Here is a 20,674-nt window from a genome sequence, read left to right on the forward strand (position 1 = left end):
CTGAATGGAGTGAGGCGGCCCCTTTTATACTGCTCCCAGATGTGCTCCAGGTGCTCCCTGATGGCCTGCCTGTAGCACTTTGTGTTGAATGAGCTGTTGCTCATGGAGTCCCGAATGAGGCACATTACCTGCATTTTGAGGGAGCGTCAGTTACGGCAGTATGGCCATGTGGCGTGATTCCCTGAGGGTGATCCAGCTGGTAAGATCCTCATTGTTGGGGACCCCAGTGGCTGGACCAGGCCAAGGGGTCACCCATATAACACATGGCTGCGGCAGATAGAGGGTCATTTCCGGAGGGTGGCACTGGACCACGTGTCTACTTTGGGGGTTGTCAACCGGGATCCCGAGTTGTTTTGTCGTGTGGTGGGTGCAGCAACACACTGTACCAGCACATGCTCCCCAACTTGACTTGACTTGACTAGTTTTGTAAAGCTCGACTTTCTTGTATGGAATGTTACTTGATTTTAATAAATTCAATAAAATGTTAAAAAAAAACATTCTGCATGTCCTTTTGTGAGGCCATTGTACAGCACCCTGGAACAATTCTCAGGTTAAGGGCCATTGCTCAAGGGATCCAAACAGAGTGGGATCCCTTATGGCAGGTACCAGCACAGATCCCAAGCCGTAGAGCCACCACCCTGGGTATTATGAGGATGGATGGCATAATGACACTCTAAGAGTCCACATACAGGTAGAATGGGTAAAAATAAAAGGATATATCAATATAGGTTCTGTGATTATCAAGCGAATAGTCTATGCTACTTGGAGGCCTGCTGGGTCTGCCCTTATGGGGTCTAGTAGAAGCTTCAAACTCACTGTGTGACCTCCCTGAGCCCATGATGTTAGAAGAGCCTGGTGACCACAGCACCGGACTGTGAAACCCAAAGTTGGATGTTTGACCCACAGTGACCCACTTCACCTGACTGCACTCTGAGAATAGAAACGTGGAAAGAGTTTTAAGACTTGACAACCTTGAAGAATAATCTGGAGGAGATATTGGGACATCTTAGCTATCAGCTAAACAAACGGGCTTGATGGATTGAGTGGTCTCCTCTCGTCCGTCAGGTTTCTTATATTTCTTAGGTTTCTATTGAGTTCTATTGAACATTTAATATAGAGCTGGTGCACATCATTGATAGATTTAATGCACACTCAAGCTGTTTCTAAATCCATTTTGCGTGAAAATAAATGGCTTGGATGTGAGTGACTCTTAATTTCGGGCTATTTTTCTTGAAACTGGGGGGCGATTTTGTAAAGACTGAAAATGTCTGTTTGCATTTCCACGTCCCTTTAGTCTATGAAATCGCCTCTTTTCCTTCCCTACCTAACGACATATGACTCCACTCTTGTGCGTTTAATACCAGTCAGTTGTCATTGAGACAATACGAAGGTAAAAAGCTGCAGAACAGTTAGTAAGTAATCCTTTCTAATATTGTTTTTATATAGTTTATTAATTCCTGAGAGTAAATTGTCTTTTCACATGACCTTTGGATGCTACATTCATAATAAAACTTTAAACTATACCAGCCTATTTTTTTCAAAGGATGGTTCCTGTGTGAACAAAATGTGTTGTATTTCGCCATGACGTTCACAATTGTGTTACTTAGGCTTAAAAATAAGTTAAAGGTTATTTTCTTGCTGAAGAATAGTGACGATAAGAGACATGACATCCAGTAAAACACCAGAGGCCTCATGTATAAACAGTGCATACGCAGAAAAATGTTGCGTACGCCTGTTTCCATGCTAACATCGCAATGTATAAAAACTAAACTTGGCGTAAAGCCTCGTACATTTTCATGCCAGCTCAATCCCTTGGTGTACGCACGTTTTTGGCTCGGTTTTGCAAACTGGCGGCACCCAGCATCAAAGCAGTGCTACTATTCCTGTGTGGTTTCCCTTTCTTTTTTAGATTCACATGCCTGATGCAGCTTTATCATAGACACTGAAATTAACCGCATATTGTTTATTAGTTTAAGGCATCTGATTGTAATCAACCTGTAACAATATAATGGTCCACAGAATGGCTAAACTATTCCAAATACCATGGCTGCTTTAGCATTGTCACAGTCAGTGCACCACTCAGAGTAGTTTAATGCACTGTATCTGAGTGTGGAATCAGCGCGCTACAGCAGCTGATCAGAAAGCTCTACAGCAGGTTGTGTTGAGAGCACAGAGGATTAACAGGATACAACATCTAGGCCTGGAGAACATTTATAGCACACGGTGCCTCAGAAAAGCCACAATCTTCTGCATGGATTCCACTCATCCACTCATTCCACTCCAATCTGGCAAATGCTTCAGAGCTTTTCCTCACGGTTCAGAAACAGTTTCATCTCAAGAACTATAAACGCACTCAATCAGTCCATCAAGTGCTCAAGGCAGAACTGTTTGTACTTAGAATTACAATTACCTCACTGTAAACTTGCACCACTGCTTTAATATAGCACAACCTGAGCCACTTTATGAACCATTTGCACTATCTGCACAATATGAACATGTACAGTATATTGCACTTATGCTGTCAAAACTACTTCCAAACTGCATGTTCTCCCCGTGTCTGCATGGCTTTCCTCCCACAGTCCAAAGACATGCAGGTCAGGTGAAATGGTGCGTGCTTGGGATGGATGTGAGTGTGTGTTTGTGTGTGTGTTTGCACTGCACTCGACTTGTTCCTGCCTTGCGCCCTATGCTACCTGGGATAGGCTCCAGCAGACCCCCTGTTCAGGACTAAGCATGTTTGAGAATGAATGACTGACTGACTAACTCCCAAAATGTAACTACATAGCCCCGTCTACTTATGCAAATCTAGTACCAATTCACCAATCACATGACTGATATTCACGGATGTTTGCAGCATGCTGGGTGGGACTTACCAGCATGGCATGATTGGCTGAGATTGTGACGATGGCTGGCCCGTAAAGTGACAGTCAAATCTGGCAGCCCTGATGGTGCAATATATAAAAAGAGGGCTGACCCTGACTGCTGCGCTCACTAATCGATGTCCCTGATAGTCAAGTCTCACAGCAAATACTTCAGTACGAACATCTGGAAACATGGCCGCCTGCCAAATAAACTATCAACACATTTTCAACATCAAATCTATTTTTAATTATTCTGTCTTTTTTCTTAAGAGAGGTTCAAAGTGCAGGTCAAACTGCTGATGACACACACTTCACAAATTTGAAATAAAACTGCAAATTCCTTCATCTTACAGACTCTCAAACTTCCAAAGAATCTTTTCAATAAACCAACCTAGAGGACTCTTTTCATTTTTTTTTCAATAGTTTATTTCTGGTTTAAATTCTGGATATTAAACCATTAATGGGAATAACCCTTAGTGCTCAGTAGTGCTTAGTGCTTCATGAAGTCAAAGTAAAAATGATAATGTTCATTAAAATTGAGCTTTTCCTTGAAGGAATGATGCCCTAGGCTCACATCGGAAAAATCATAAACCCTTCTATATCTCTTGGGATCTACAAACAATGTGCAGCGTGTGTTGGCAGCCCCCCTTTGTGACACTTCAGCAGAAAAATAATAGAAAAATCCAAAAGAGGGCATTGAAGTTTTTGATATTTTGCAGAACGAGGTGGACAAATTTATTTCCATTTGAACAAAAATTCCATCCAGTTATATAAATTCTTTTGGGTTGGATCAGGCCAGGCGTCCTTCAGAACGACAACAGGAACAAATCAACTGCTACAGCAAATGACCCCTCCAAGTCACTGCTACTTACAGACGCATAGGGGGCACTCACTTTTTCACAAATGGCTTCTGCATGTTGGCTTATTTTTGGTTGAATAAAATGTGCCAAAGTAAAATGTGTGATATGGTGTTTATCAGTTGAGACGAGATTTGTTTTAATTTTACTGTTTAAAGATACAGTGAAGTCCTGAAGTATAAATTCGCAACTTAAAAGTATACTTAAGACAGAAATCAACTTTATATTATTAACATTATACAATTCTCAATGTGACCCACTTCTCAATAAGGAACAAGCTCAGTGAGCTTTACTCGCAACTCACACTCAGTGTCGCAATAACATGACAATGTTCTCCATTATACTGAGAAATCAACCTTTACACAGTACTTAACGTGATAAGGCTTAAACCAGCTGAGCTACCAGAGCCCCTCCAAGCAGCAGCGGGCATCAGGCAGGAAACACTGCAGGGTCCACTGCGGCCCACTGGGGCCAACTACACAATACAGCTGACATATCACTAACCTGCAAGTAATAGGGGATGTGGGAGTGGAGCAAACAGAAAGCAGACCCACCAAGAACACCAAATTCCACACGGACAGCGGCCAGGAGTCACACCTGAACCCAGCGGGCAGACTGGTAAGCTAAAGGTGCTAACCACTGTTTGGGCATAACAACCATCATATATATAAGAAATTAAAATGAAAAGGGTGACAAGAATGCAGTAACTTATTTATATCACCCCATCACAGATAGATAGATAGATAGATAGATAGATAGATAGATAGATAGATAGATAGATAGATAGATAGATAGATAGATAGATAGATAGATAGATAGATAGATTTATATAAAAAATACAGATAAATTACGGTTTTTGTATGTCATGTGTAAATGGTGTACCGCTGAGTATCCCAGACATTATTTATTTAATGTTCATCCATTTTCTAATTAGGTTAATCCAAGTCCTTTGTCACCAAAAGGCACAGGGCAAGTACCAAGCCCGGCCAGGACACCACCTAGCTGTCACCCATACTCCCTGCCTCCGGGCAGATTCGGGTCGCCAGGCCACCACGCAGGAAAGTCACTGGAGTGTGATTGGCTACTTTTAAACGCTTTTAAGTATTTATGTTGTATTAAGTGCTCGCTAAGTGGGTTTATTCGTATAGAGGTTAATAAAGTGCCCCTTCGTTGCTTCCTCTTAACACGTGAAATGTTTAATGACATCGCAGTGTGTAATCGTAATCTCTCATTGTAAAAAGAGAACAATCAGATTGTTTAGTGTTGCCCACCTTTGTCCTCTTCACTTCCTTTAACGCCCCCTCAGTGGCTCGCGGACTGTGCCTCTGTACTATAAACAGCCCCGGCTGTGAGTCCCCCTAGAAATTCGTGACCAGGTACGGCCGGCCCCACTCCTTTACCTTGCTTGCAGTCACAGTAGCCCCAGTCTATCCTCCCTCGGTCGTTTCGGAAGAAGCACCAAGGTCTGATCCTGCCGTCCGGGTTCCTGCACAAGTTGTGCTCTCCCAGCCCTCGGCCGGGGTACTTCTCCACGAAGCCGGTAATGTTACTCCAGCTGACACACTTGGCCCCGGACTCGGTCACGTCGATCGCTCCTTGGAAGTATCCGTCTCTGCCCCGGTTGTGCAGACAGTCGCTAAACGGCGAGAGAAAAACAGAAGCTCGCGATACCGTAACTGATAGCACGGAGATGAGAGTGTAGAAGCCCCGTCTGTTCATCGCGCTGCCTCTATCACAACAAAGGATTCGAGTGAAGCCCCCGACTTGCGCGGTGCTCCGCAGGCAGCGACAGCGGCATGGGACTCAGCAAGGCTCTGTGCTGGGTGCTGTTCATATAGCGCGAACGAGGGAAAGGCGCTACAAAGACACCGAGCTCGCTTCAGCATTACCGGAAAGGGCGCCTCTGGGATTTGGTCCCCTTAACAAAAAACGGCTAGTCGGAAGGTGCTTCTGTTGGAAATCCCAGCAGTCTCGTTAATCCAACGCTCCATTGATGCAGTTTCATTAAAAAGTTAGCATTCTCCCGGTAGCACTGCACTGCCAGGTTGGCTGATCAGCTGAGGCTGAATGCCAGCTGTTGACATTTGGCTTTTAAGCGCGTTTGTCTTAAATCTCCAGAACAGGTGAATCTCAGGTACGACTAAAAAGTCATCTGTGTCCCCTAAAAATAAGAAGAGATTGCACGCAGGAAAACTCGCTTGATCATTCCTGATCGCCTGCAGAGCAACTTCTGCGGTCCAGTCAGAAGCGCTCACTTACGGACGGTTTGTGTTTCAGATGGTGTCACCACCCCGGCCCTCCCACCAGTGCTGCAGGGCGAGCTGCCTGCAATTGTCGCGGGCAAACAGAAGGTGGCACGTGGTAGTGCTACAAACAAGGTGATACTAAAACAAACCTGTACTGACAGTCTGCTGTCTGAATTATCTTAAATGCAACATTTATGAAGTCCTCAAGAAAAAAAAGGAGTACAGTACAAGGATGAAATTAGCACTGTCAGTCAGTCATTCTCAAACCCGTTTTGTCCTGAAGTCTGTTGGAGCCAATCCCAGCTGGCACAGGGCACAAGGCTGGAACAAATCCTGGACAGGGAGCCAGTCTGTCTCAGGGCAAACACACACAGACACGGGAAGAACATGCAAACTCCCCACAGGGAGGAACAGGGACATGAACCCTCGCTTTCTTACCGCAAGGCAGCAGCACTACTACTGCACCACCTCGCCACTGTGTGCTCATTCTTTTATAGCATCCTTCAATGTATAGAGCTACAGATCAACAATGTCTTTATACAGATTCTAGATACAGTAACTTCAGAAATTATTCACACCCCTTCACTTTTTATAAATTTTGTTATATTAAAGCTGTAGGAGGAGAACAGGCATCCCAGATGAGACGGGGAGGAGTCATTACCCAGATGGCAGGCCAGTACCACAACGCAGACCGATTGGCCAGCAGAACAAATAAATAAAGTTCTACCCGGCTGGTGTAAGTTAATGGAGGGACCAGCAGAAGCTGAGAGTCGGGAGTGGTTCCACCTCCCCATACACCAGGTGGCAGTGGTCCTCTTATGGCAATCCAGTCAGGCCTCCCACAGGGGTGTTTGAGGGATGGAGTTCGTAAGTGAGCCCTGTCGGGGTTCCTGGGGATCGAGAGAGGGTGCTGTCGGGGGAGGACCACCCTACTTTCCTTATAGCCCGTAAAGTACTCCCTGGAAGACATGGTGTTGCACCCAAAACATTGGGGGCGCATGGACATTTCCAGGGCCTTATTTAGCCACACTTCCACCACACCCAGAATTTTGGCCAGAAGAAGCTCGTCCTTTCGGGTAACCTATAAAGGGAGCCAGTCACTACCACTCAATGGCCAGAGTCAGGAGGAAGAGGACAAAGCCTGAGCAGGAGTGGAGGCGGATGGATTGGCGGCAAAGAAGGGACTGTGTATTGCCCTATTGGTGATTTGTGCATTGTGTGTTGGACTGTGGGGTTTGTAAATAAACCGCATGTAGTCTGGCCAAACCCGTTTCTGTGTCTATCTGTGTAGGGGTTTGGGCGGCCATACGAGCCACGGTCTTCACATAGTGATAACACTTTAGTTTAGGTACTGCAAAAATGTGTCAATTTCTCATTTAGTCTTATGTGACAAGACCTTAACAAAGGCTTCTCTTTGGTGTTTGTAACACAAAGTATCATCCATCCATTTTCCAACCCGCTGAATACGAACACAGGGTCACGGGGGTCTGCTGGAGCCAATCCCAGCCAACACAGGGCACAAGGCAGGAACCAATCCCGGGCAGGGTGCCAACCCACCGCAGGACACACACAACACACCCACACACCAAGCACACACTAGGGCCAATTTAGAATCGCCAATCCACCTAACCTGCATGTCTTTGGACTGTGGGAGGAAACCAGAGTGCCCGGAGGAAACCCACGCAGACACGGGGAGAACATGCAAACTCCACGCAGGGAGGGCCCGGGAAGCGAACCCGGGTCCCCAGGTCTCCCAACTGCGAGGCAGCAGTGCTACCCACTGCGCCACCGTGCCGCCCCACAAAGTATCAGTAAAGAGTTTATTTATCTGTGCAATGTGGGCTACTAAAATAACTTCACTTTGGAATAGTCATGTGTCTCTGGATATTGCATACACTACTGGTCAAAAGTTTTAGAACACCTCAGTTTTTCAGGTTTTTCTTCAAAGTTAATCAGTTGAAATGACCTAAAATGGTGAAAAGGCAAGTGCTAAATGGCCAAAGATTTAAATTTGAAGTTTAGCTTAGCAAAAACTGAACCAAAGGAAATTTTGGAATATTATAAAGGGGCCTTCTTCAGGGAACAACTAATAGGTTACAACCTTCAGATATTCTGCAGTGATTAAAGATAATTAAGCCTTGCAAGAAGAAGCAATTTGTGCAGGTGTTCCAACTTTGGTTGATTACTTAAAACCCTTCTGTCTGTCTTAAAGCAGACTGGAACAGACTGTGCTACTACACCCTCTGAATTACAACTTGGATAATATTTCAGTAATAATGGCAAGAAAATGGCAATTAACAAATGAAATGAGTATGAAGTATTATTACCAAATTGCAAAAAAAATCCAAGTGTCAGTGAGTCCAGTGGTGTCCTACACAATCCAAAGGAAATTGGAAACTGGAAGAAACTCTGACAGGAAGAGATCTGGCAGAGCCAAAGTCACAAGCCAATGAGAACTTCATGAAGCAATCATTTTCAGGTTACCGCAAGTGATTACCCAGGTGAGGGTCATCAGCTTGCGTGATCACAGGTGTCTCACAGGACAACCTCTTCACGCCCAGCTTAGCAGGGCAGGTCGACTAAAGCAAGTGTCAGTTTCTACTGTTAAGAGAAGACATTGTGCTGCAGGTTTGACAGGGCTAGTGGCAGGAAGAAAGCCATCTCTTAAAGGACAAAATAGGGCCTTGAAAAACCGGCTGTGGACTACTGTAGACTAGACAAAGACTCCTCGTCACAGTAGAAACTGAGACTTGCTTTTTTTTTGACCAGATTAAGCAGATAATCTTGAGTCCATTAAATCATTACAGAGGGACTTGAACAGCATACAGGCTTGGGCAGGTTTGCAGCAAATTAAGTTTAATGTAAGCAAATGTAAAGAATTACAGAGGAAGTAAAATTGTTAGGTTTCAATACACAATGAGAGGTCTGAAAATCGAAAATACACCTCCTGAGAAGGACTTAGGGGTCATAGTGGACTCGACACTATCAATTGCCAGACAGTGTTCAGAACAGAATGTGAGGTGATAGAGCACCCTGATGTATGGAGTGCAAGTCCAAGGAGGTTCTGCTCAAGGTTTATAACACACTGGTGAGGCATCATCTGGAGTACTGTGTGCAGTTTTGGTCTACAAAAAGGACATAGCAGCACTAGAAAAGGTCCAGAGAAGAGCAACTAGGCTGATTCAGGGCCACAGGGGATGAGCTATGAGGAAAGATTGAAAGAGCTGAGCTTTTCCAGTTTAAACAAAAGGAGATTAAGAGGAGACCTGACTAAAGTGTTTAAAAGTATGAATGGAATTAGTGCAGTGGATCCAGAACACTGGGGCACAGCTGGAAATTTGTTAAGGGTAAATTTCAAACAAACATTAGGAAGTGTTTCTTTACACAGAGAACTGTAGACATGTGCAATATGCTATATACCAATATAACAGGAAAGAAAAAAATCATAATTCATCAAGAAACATCACAATCACAATTTATAAAAAAACAATATAAACAAAAAAATGAAAAAGAAAGCAAAGCCAAAACAAACAAAAAGCATAACACCAATGAAGCACACAGTCTGGTTCTAATTTCAATTAGTATAAACTCTAAAATGCTTAACAATTTGTTATGGTGTTGGTTTTGTTAGGACTTTATAAGGGTCCCACGCTAAGGTTACATTTTTTGCTTTCTTTATATTTTGTGTTATGGGATAAAATTAGCTTCTACCAAGAAAAACAAAATAGAAACTTTATAGTGTAGTTTCCAGTCTCCAAAGAAGAAGCCATCTATTAGTTTTGAGAATTGTAAAGAGGAATACTGACCACTAAGCTGCTACACTTCCTTGGCTTAAAATGACTACCTAGGAGATATTAGATTAATGGAGAGAATAGAAAGGAGCCCACTGCAAAGATTAAATAACACATTTAGACTTACAATGATGAATATCTCATATGGCTGGAGATAGTATTTTAAATATATAACTGGGAAACAAGCTGTGCTAGGATTAAAAACCAGGAAATCAAGCCCCTCAAATCATCAAAGCCAAAACTAAACATGAGAATCACGTCAAAGCTGAAGGGATGTTGGCAGAAAAAGGAGTAAAAACCAAAGAATCACAAGAAAGTGTTTTAGGGATTTATTTGGCAAACTCCAATAGAAAATGGATATCTAAATTAACCTTATAACCTTTATACCATAATTGATGCTGAGGTTGTGACAACTAAGCCATGTTTCTAGCAACCCGACCTGCCTCATAAATAGTGGCTTCCAAAGACGGGACAAAATGGCATTAGAAATGGAGCAAAATCATTTTTACCTGCATAATTATTATTAATGTATGCAGAGGGTGCGGACCTATAAATACCTGGGAGTGCAGCTGGATGATAAATTGGACTGGACTGCCAGTACTGATGCTCTGTGCAAGAGAGGACAGAGCCGACTATACTTCCTTAGAAGGCTGGCGTCCTTCAACATCTGCAATAAGATGCTGCAGATGTTCTATCAGACGGTTGTGGCAAGTGCCCTCTTCTACGCGGTGGTGTGCTGGGGAGGCAGCATATAGAATAGGGACACCTCACACCTGGACAAACTGGTGAGGAAGGCAAGCTCTATTGTAGGCACGGAGCTGGACAGTTTGACATCTGTGGCAGAACGACGGGCACTGAGCAGACTCCTGTCAATCATGGAGAATCCACTGCATCCACTAAACAGGATCATCTCCAGACAGAGGAGCAGCTTCAGCGACAGACTGCTGTCACCGTCCTGCTCCACTGACAGACTGAGGAGATCGTTCCTCCCCCACACTATGCGACTCTTCAATTCCACCCGGGGGGGTAAACGTTAACACTGTACAAGATTATTGTCTGTCTGTATACCTGCATTTTTATTGCTCTTTAATTAATATTGTTTTTATCAGTATGCTGCTGCTGGAATATGTGAATTTCCCCTTGGGGATCTATCTATCTATCTATCTATCTATCTATCTATCTATCTATCTATCTATCTATCTATCTATCTATCTATCTATCTATCTATCTATCTATCTATCTATCTATTATATAGTGCCTTTCATATCTATCTATCTATCTATCTATCTATCTATCTATCTATCTATCTATCTATCTATCTATCTATCAAAGAACTTCTTCATTTACTCAGAGCAAGTCAAGAAATGAGAGAAGGGATAAACATAAGAAATCCACTCAAATTCAGAAAGTAGTCCATTATGCAGGGTGGCCCACGAGAAAGTGGCCCGCTTCCACCGAGACGAATCAATCCCATGATGTTGCAAAGAGTGAATATGCTGAAATGGGCACAGAGATGTATTGACGCACGAGGAGATCAATTTCACCATCTTCTGTAAATGCGAGTACCAAATTTGATCATTTTTTCTCTTCACCATGTTATGCAGTCATCTCATTGGAGGCGGGCCACTTTTTCATGGGCCACCCTGTATTACAAGCAAGTGTCATATAACATAACTGTTTAATGTAGTTTCAGAGGACCGACTTTGATGCTCCCTGCAGTCCACTTGGAAATGTCGTCCTTGCAAAAATAAAAGACACAACACAAAAAACAAAAGGAGACATCCAAACAGGTAAATTAAAGCCACCAATTACCTGATCGAGTGAGGTACTGATTTGATGCTATCAGTGCCTCGGCCTCCAGCTACAATGATCCTTAACTTTATAGTAGCAGTTTCTTGCTTCCAAGAAAAAAACAATGCTGTTGGCAGCTCGTAATCTCCAGAAGGCAGCTTCATGTTGTGAGTTCTCCTGCAGCCACTTTCACAATGTCCTATGACAGTTAATTGTCCTTTTTGGCAAACTAGCTCCTGTGACATTCCATCCTCAACTCTGCCTCAGTGTCTCTTTCCATCGTTAACTATACGGTTCAGTTCAAATCCCCACCCAGTTAAACAGTGCAGATAATTACACATGACCCATGAAAAACCCCACTCCATTAAACAGTGCAACAATTACAAAATCATGTGAAAATAATCAATTAACCAAGTGCTCGACAGAAAGAAGAACTGCACAATACCACATAATCAAACTAAATAAACACACTTTAAACACCAACAAACCCTCTGTGTAACATAATTCCCGTGACACTCACTCACTGGGTTTTCAATCTTGACCAAGCAGTAACATCAGGAAGTCATCCAGATGGTCAAAAGAGTGCGTGATTTCTACAGCATAGATGAGGAATGACTGTTGAATGACTGTTGACTGAGCTCAGTGTTCCACTCCTCATTTGCCTTTCCCAGGAGTAACGGACAAACCCTGCCGACCACCTTAAAGCAGGATGAGGTCAAAACTGCCTTACCCTGTTTGAGTGAACTCTTCAAAATGTGTGTCACATTACCTGTCACAACAGCCTCAGTTGAGTGCTCATTTTCAAAGCTGAAACGTCTGAAATCAAAACTACGCAATAGCCGTGGTGACATGAGGCTTTTCCATAGGAATGAAAAATCAAAAAAAGAGATCTCCTTGAAATCTTTTTTGGTTTCTCCTGGATAATAATGAGATCAGAAAGAAAATAAGTGGAGGCATGTTGTTTTTTTTTTGTTTCACACTTATCAGATTTTTTTCCTGGGGAAAAAATACCCCAGTAAGTCTCACAAATGTCTTCTCTTGAGCTTCAGCAGAGATCTCAGCAAAGCCACACAAGGAGCTCAGATTTTCCAAGTAGTGTCTTGACATTTTTTGTAATTTGAATGTGTTTGTATTGTGTGTTTAGTAATACATGTACATGGTGAAATACAATGCATCCGGAAAGTATTCACAGCGCATCACTTTTTCCACATTTTGTTATGTTACAGCCTTATTCCAAAATGGATTAAATTCATTTTTTTCCTCAGAATTCTACACACAACATCCCATAATGACAACATGAAAAACATTTACTTGAGATTTTTGCAAATTTATTAAACATAAAAAAATTGATAAAGCACATGTACATAAGTATTCACAGCCTTTGCCATGAAGCTCAAAGTTGAGCTCAGGTGCATCTTGTTTCCCCTGATCATCCTTGAGATGTTTCTGCAGCTTAATCGGAGTCCACCTGTGGTAAATTCAGTTGGTTGGACATGATTTGGAAAGGCACACACCTGTCTATATAAGGTCCCACAGCTGACAGTTCATGTCAGAGCACAAACCAAGCATGAAGTCAAAGGAATTGTCTGTAGACCTCCGAGACAGGATTGTCTCGAGGCACAAATCTGGGAAGGTTACAGAAAAATTTCTGCTGCTTTGTGGCCTCCATCATCCATAAGTGGAAGAAGTTCGAAACCACCAGGACCCTTCTTAGAGCTGGCCGGCCATCTAAACTGAGCGATCTGAGGAGAAGGGCCTTAGTCAGGGAGGTGACCAAGAACCCAATGGTAACTCTGTCAGAGCTCCAGAGGTCCTCTGTGGAGAAAGGAGAACCTTCCAGAAGGACAACCATCTCTGCAGCAATCCACCAATCAGGCCTGTATGGTAGAATGGCCACATTGAAGCCACTCCTTAGTAAAAGGCACATTGCAGCCCGCCTGGAGTTTGCCAAAAGGCACCTGAAGGACTCTCAGACCATGAGAAAGAAAATTCTCTGGTCTGATGAGACAAAGATTGAACTCTTTGGTGTGAATGCCAGGCGTCACGTTTGGAGGAAACCAGGCACCGCTCATCACCAGACCAATACCATCTCTACAGTGAAGCATGGTGGTGGCAGCATCATGCTGTGGGGATGTTTATCAGCGGCAGGAACTGGGAGACTAGTCAGGATAAAGGGAAAGATGACTGCAGCAATGTACAGAGACATCCTGGATGAAAACCTGCTCCAGAGCGCTCTTGACCTCAGACTGGGGTGACGGTTCATCTTACAGCAGGACAACGACCCTAAGCACACAGCCAAGATATCAAAGGAGTGGCTTCAGGACAACTCTGTGAATGTCCTTGAGTGGCCCAGCCAGAGCCCAGACTTGAATCCGATTGAACATCTCTGGAGAGATCTTAAAATGGCTGTGCACTGACGCTTCCCATCCAACCTGATGGAGCTTGAGAGGTGCTGCAAAGAGGAATGGGCGAAACTGGCCAAGGATAGGTGTGCCAAGCTTGTGGCATCATATTCAACAAGACTTGAGGCTGTCATTGCTGCCAAAGGTGCATCAACAAAGTATTGAGCAAAGGCTGGGAATACTTATGTACATGTGATTTCTCAGGTTTTTTATTTTTAATAAATTTGCAAAAACCTCAAGTAAACTTTTTTCACGTTGTCATTAAGGGGTGTTGTGTGTAGAATTCTGAGGAAAAAATTAATTTAATCCATTTTGGAATAAGGCTGTAACATAACAAAATGTGGAAAAAGTGATGCGCTGTGAATACTTTCTGGATGCACTGACTGTCCTTGCTTCTGAATACTATAAGTTGCTCTAATTTAAAATGCTACATTCCAATTAGATCATACTCATTGTGGAAGAAAAAGAAGGTAGTATGATGTTGTGGTTAAGGATGGTCTTCAGTCACTGAGGTTGCAGGTTCAAATCCCACTACTGACACCACTGTGTGACTATGAGCAGGTCACTTCACCTGCCTGTGCTCCATTTGGAAAAACAAAAGAAATGGAACCAATTGTATCTCAGATGTTCACAGTCACCTTGGATCAAGACATCAGTCCAAAAATAAGTAAAAACAAAGGAAGCCTTGAAAGAGGGGGAAACAAGACTAGAAAAAGAGTTCACAAAATACGAGAGACGTTCAAAAAGTTTCCGCGCTTTTATATTTTTGTTGGAAACAGTGAAGGTGGGAGGAGTAGTAATCGGTCATGTCTGAGAGTGTCATGTGACTGGGAAAATTGCATCGCAAAGGAAGGTGACTACGTAGAAAAGTGATGTAATTTGTTTTTGAAATTCTTAATAGAGTTTTAAAAAAGTGTGGAAACTTCTTGCACATCCCTCGTGTAACATGCTTTTCCAAACCAAATTCTCAATTATAACTGATTTTACCTCAGTATGATCTTATATCTCCTTTTTTGACTAAAGTTATTTCTCCTAAGGAATTTTAGGAGAAACATCAGTGACAAAGTTGATTCTTAAATGAAACATAAATCAGAATCTATGTAAAGTCTCATGAGCCATCAAAGATAAACCTTTGAACTAATGAAGTTTTCCTGTGGATTCGGACCTTCTTCTCCTATCCACTAAAAAGACATTTCCGTCAGAGGCCAATCTAAAGTGACTGAGATCTCCAAACAGATGTCTACAAGGAGATGTTTGTTATAATTCCAGAAACAGTTTAAGAAATAAACAGAAAAATAAAAGAAATGTTATTACCTTTGCATCCAGTTATGTAGGGTATGTAACAATCTGCTTTACAACAGGGTTCAGCCTAAATCATGACACTAGGGGCGTTTTGGGGGGGTCTTAAGCTGGCCTTGATAATAATGTTTCCTTAAATTATATCAAAAACGTTTCAGGGCCACAAGAGGTAAATATATTATTCTGATTCTTCACCTTTCCACTCCAGGCCTTCTGAAGCTAGTGTCTCATCATTTATAGATTCTCCATTTTCTGATGCCACACAGCTTTATCAATTCTTCCTCTTGCTATTTAGCCCAAGAGCATATTTACTGAGATGAAGACACCAGTTTATAGATTTCAGCCAAATGGAAAGAGCAGTATTGATGTTTCCAACAGATGCAAGCTAATTTAAAATTTCCTTGATGGATGAAAAACTTGTATTGATTTCATAGTTAATGGGGCTGGAATGCACGTTATAGCTGTAACAGAGCCACTTAACTAATCAATATTCTCACCGCTGAAAACATATTCATAAACGCTGCAAATAATTATAGTCACATTTCATCTTAAATGTCACATTTATTTTTACATATAAATTTCTTTGTTAAAAAACTACCCAAGACTGTGAGCCCATAGCCTGACCCTGTAGGCCGAGCAGAGGTCAAGCTCAGAGGCCATCTCTCTTGCTCCATATGCAGACCTTCATTGGGATGTATTGCATTCAAGTACATCAAAAGAACAGGAAGGGTGGCATGTTAATGTAGGGGTTATTGTTTCAAACATTAACACTCCTGTAATATGGAATCAATTCCTGGCTTGTCCCCTGTGGTTGTGTGAAGTTTACACCAAGTTTTCATATAAAACCATGAAGATGCATGTAAAAGGATAACTGTTGACTACGATTTGGACTAGAGTGGGTGTCAGTGTGAGTGTGCAATTAGGTGGACTGGCACCCCATTTACTGTTGGTTCCTGTCTTCCATTCAAAATTACAGGGAATAGGCCTTTTCTCCTTACAAAACTGTTTTGGACTAAATTGGTTCATAAATGATCGAATGAGAGTGTCCTTCTGCATTATGTAGTGAAAAATGGCAATTATACTATTAACACTGTTCCAGAGCTCCTACGGAATTTTTAGTTAATATATAATAATCTTTTCCAATCTATTACAAGTACACGCACATATATATAATTATTTAACAGAGGGAAAAGGATTCAATGCAACTCAAGGGTTAGCTAAATGTAACTTAAAGTTGAAAGTGTCTGTGGTTTCTGAGGTCTCGTTCTTAGAGCAGTGAAAGCTGCAACAACATGTCACTTAAAAATATTTCTTCCACATGCGGGTATTCTGAATAACCAGGTCTGGGTTTTTACTCAGTCTCTATGCTACACTCTCTCGGATGGAGTGATGGCTCTGTGGCTACAGATCTGCACCGGCAATCGGAAGGTTGCTGGTTTGAATCCCATAAACGCCAGAAGCGACTCAAGACTGTTGGGCCTCTTAACCTGCAATATCTCCATCCTGGGTAGATGTTAATCTGCATCCAGCCCTGCAAGCAGGTCCTCCAACTTTCAGGGAAAACTTGGGAGTTGATGGCAGGATTGGCATTCTATCCACCGTAAAAATCCCAATCTGGGTGATTCATCGTGTGTTGGGTGTGGCAACGCGCTGTAATCAGCACATGCTCCCAACCTCTATGCCTACCTGAACATCTTGGACATTCTTACAGAAGCTACCAAAAGGTAAATAAGTAACAAACATCCCTCTGGAAAGTAGGGATAAACTGATGGGAGAATCCACACACCCCTCCTCTGAAGCGGTGCTAAGATCAATAGGACAATCTGCTAAACACCCCTATTAATGAAGCGGTGTTAAGAATAATGGGAGAATCAAAATGAGTCAGCAACTACTGTTGGCTTTAGTTGATTGGAGGAGGTGATAAAGTTCTGCATATCATGAGTCAGATGACAAGATGTATTAGATAAGGTGATGTAATTAAAGAAAAGCATAAAGTGGGATTAATTGTTTAATTGATTGCTCACTCCATGGACATTTGTGCATAACTCTTTGCAAATAAAGAAATGTTCTGCCTTCTCATCTGGGCTCCATGACTGCCTTCTTTGAAGACAGACGAGTTTTTTTTAATGACACTCCTAGATAAGAAACAAACCCAGTTTAATCTGCCATTAGATTACACACTTTCTTACAGATAGGAAACAGTATGTGCAGTTGAGCAAACTTGTGTGACCCTCTAGCCCTTAGTACTGGTGTGCCACAGGCCTGTGTCCTTTCCCCACTACTCTTCACACTCTGTACCTCTGGTGAGTCATCTGTCAAACTTCTTAAATGTGTGAATGACGTCACACTAATAGGCCTCATTTCAAACAATTATGAGTCCATATACAGATGAGAGGCAGAACATAAGACAGTTTGGTGTAGTCTGTATAATAATTTGGACGCTTTCAGGGAGCTGGCACTTGCTTTAAATGGCTCAATTGTTGGGATGGCAGAGCCATTTAAGTGTCTGGGCACCACACTGTCGCAAAACCTTAAGTGGAATGAAGCATCACATGTATTATCAAGAACACTCATCAGAGAATGTTCTTTTTGCACCAGCTGAGGAAATTCAATCTCCTCCAAGCAATATTGGTCCAGTTCCACACAGCAATCATCAAGTCCATTCTGACCTCATCTGTAACTGTCTGGTGTGCTGCTTCCTCTGCTCAGGCTAAGTATAATCTGTGGCACATCATCAGAACGTGTGAAAAGATCATAGGCTGTAACTTACCACCCATTCTAGTCCTATACGAGTCCAGTGTAAGAAAGCATGCTGCAAGGATCACCACATCACTTAAACAAATTTCTTCCATGTGCAGGTATTCTGACTAACCAGGTCTGGGTTTTTACTCAGTCTCTATGCATACCTGCACATCTTGGACTTTTTAACCTTTTACATTTTATATATTTTATTCTGTTTTATCTTTTCATATTCTGTGTTATCCTTGTATGTTGCATCAATGACATTAAGACAAATTCCTAATACTTGTTAAGGTCAGGTCAGGTCAAGTTGGGGAGCATGCACTGGTACAGCACGTTGCTGCACCCACCACATGACAAAACAGCTTGGGATCCTGGTTGGCAAACTCCCAAGCAAACACACAGTCCAGTCCCACTCTCCGGAAACGATCATCTATCTGCCGCAGCTATGTGATATGTGGGAGTCCCCTTGGCCTGGTCTAGACACTCAAGCCTGCTTACACTGGGTTTATGTCCAAGTGTCTGTTAAAGGCGTTTTCGTTTGAAAGCCACAGCTCAGTCAGCTCTCTGATATTTTCATTATTAGCCTTGAATTTTACTTGCACTGTGTCCCATTTAAACTTGTAAACTTGTATGTGTATATGTCAGAGACCACGGGTCCTTCCTTCTGACATCATTGTGATGCTCTTGTATTTGTGTTGCAAAAACTGTGTATCAGTACCATTATGGACTAAGTTGAGGCTGAATCATCTGAAGGTCATTAAAAACAAGACACTAATGTATCTCTCAAGAGCTAGCTTTGAATAATCAAGAAGGTTGCACCAAACAGGAAAAGGTGTTGGAAAGCAAAAGTATTTTTGTAGAGTATACACAAGTTTTTCAACACAGTCAGATGAATAAGTAGCTGCAAATAAGTTGCCAACTCCAGGCTTGTTAATTAGTACATGTTCATATCAAGTTCTAAACTAATAATTGGTCCCCACCTCATTCTTTTCATTCTTGTGTTCATCGTTCATCAGGGAATGCTGTTGTTCTTTCAAAGAGGTGTATTTCAAGCAAAGTAAACTTAGCGTTTGGCATTCGCTACTTCAAGACCCGTTATCAGGGCCGGATTTTCCTATAGGCTAACTAGGCTTCAGCCTAGGGCCTCAAGATCAAGAGGGGCCTACATTCAAATTGTTAGCAAAATTAAAATTACACTATTCTAAAAACAGTGAACACTAAAACACTGAACCGAAAATAAGGAGAAATTCTACGCATATGACTAATAAACAAACATAAAAATGTATTGGTTAAGATCAACGCGTATTACGTATTTTATTATCTCTCATGTAATTTACAAACTTAAAAATGGAAGGTGAAAGGGCCTCATAAGTGGAATAGCCTAGAGCCTTTTTTCATATAAATCCGGCCCTGCCCGTTATATTTCCGAATACCTCAAAGTATACTGAGCCATATTCTGATTGCACTGTTTTGCTTTTCAATATAAATGTTTGATGAACAAATTAGTTTTAAGTTATGCCACCTTTCTCACTATCCAGTGTAGCCAGGTTTTGACAGGCACTTTACAGACCAATTCTATAAAATCTAGCCGAATGATGGTTAGTATGAGGGGTGATTCATGCCAAAATTAAAACTCACAATGCGGACATTTGGCATGCATCACCCCCAGAGTTAGTTCACTCAAATAACCACCAAGCTGCAAACATTCTTGATTGTCACTCCTCTGGTTGGCAAATTGATATTTAATTTGAATGAATGGGCGGGGCTATGTGGTTAAATGTCGGGAGTAGTTTTGCCACATGACTGACGTCTGCCGGAGGGTACAACCAATATTATATTCGGTTATATCGGCCCAGTTTTCTTTTCTTCTTTCCAGTGAAACAACATAACAGAAATTTAGTGATGACTGACTGTATCACTGAATATCTGCAAAGGAAAAAAAAAGTGTATTTCCAGGCTGAAGATGAAAGGAGGTTGGAGACGCAGTACTACAGCAATAAAGGATTCATCAGGTGTTTTACCAAATGTCATGTCTCATACCTTCACTGTTCTTCAGCGAGGAAATAACCTTTATTTTTTTTTTGCCTAGGAGAAATGTGACGAGGTTAAACTAAAGTAACATAATTGTAAACGTCATGGTGAAATACAACACATTTTTGTTCTCACAGGAACTATCCTTTTAAATAATATACTGGTATAATTTAATGCTTTATTATAAATGTGGCATTCACATAAGAAAGGATTACTCACTAAATATGTTACAGCCTTTTATCTTCGCATAGTCTCAAAGACAACTGACCGGTGTTAAAAGAATGGAGTTGTGCGTCATTTCACTGACATTACGTATTAAAGAAAAGGAGACGATTTCATAAACTAAGCTAAAGGGACGTGGAAACGCAAACAGACATTTTCATTCTTTACAAAATCGTACCCGGTTTAAAAGAAAAAAAAAAATAGCTCAAAATAAAGAGTCGCGTCAAAGTCATTTTTTTCACACAAAACGGGCTTGACCTCAGCTCAAGTGTGCGTCTAATCGCCAAATCTCAATCTGTCAAAGGTGCTTCTATCTAGAAAGAGATTGAGGGAAATAAAAAATGATTGGCAGATGTTTCGCCCACAGGCTGTACTATCCACGCTAAAGCCCGCCTCTTTCACGAAAACACAACTATGGTTGGGTAGGTACTG

The 20,674-nt window shown here is 42.0% G+C and overlaps 1 protein-coding gene across 2 annotated transcripts in view; it reads right to left on the reverse strand.

Annotated features, from left to right (window-relative positions):
- The window catches only part of prss12 (serine protease 12), a 153,114-nt gene extending 147,176 nt beyond the window's left edge, over positions 1-5,938 (reverse strand). For both annotated transcript variants that reach the window (XM_028804991.2, XM_028804990.2), the window contains exon 1: positions 5,119-5,938. In XM_028804991.2, the coding sequence (XP_028660824.1) occupies positions 5,119-5,437 (319 nt within the window). In that variant the 5' untranslated portion in view covers positions 5,438-5,938. The remainder of the gene's footprint in view (positions 1-5,118) is intronic.
- Positions 5,939-20,674: the final 14,736 nt, after the last annotated feature.

The sequence above is a fragment of the Erpetoichthys calabaricus genome, chromosome 7 (assembly GCF_900747795.2).
Source record: "Erpetoichthys calabaricus chromosome 7, fErpCal1.3, whole genome shotgun sequence".
Classification (NCBI taxonomy): Eukaryota; Metazoa; Chordata; class Cladistia; order Polypteriformes; family Polypteridae; genus Erpetoichthys; species Erpetoichthys calabaricus.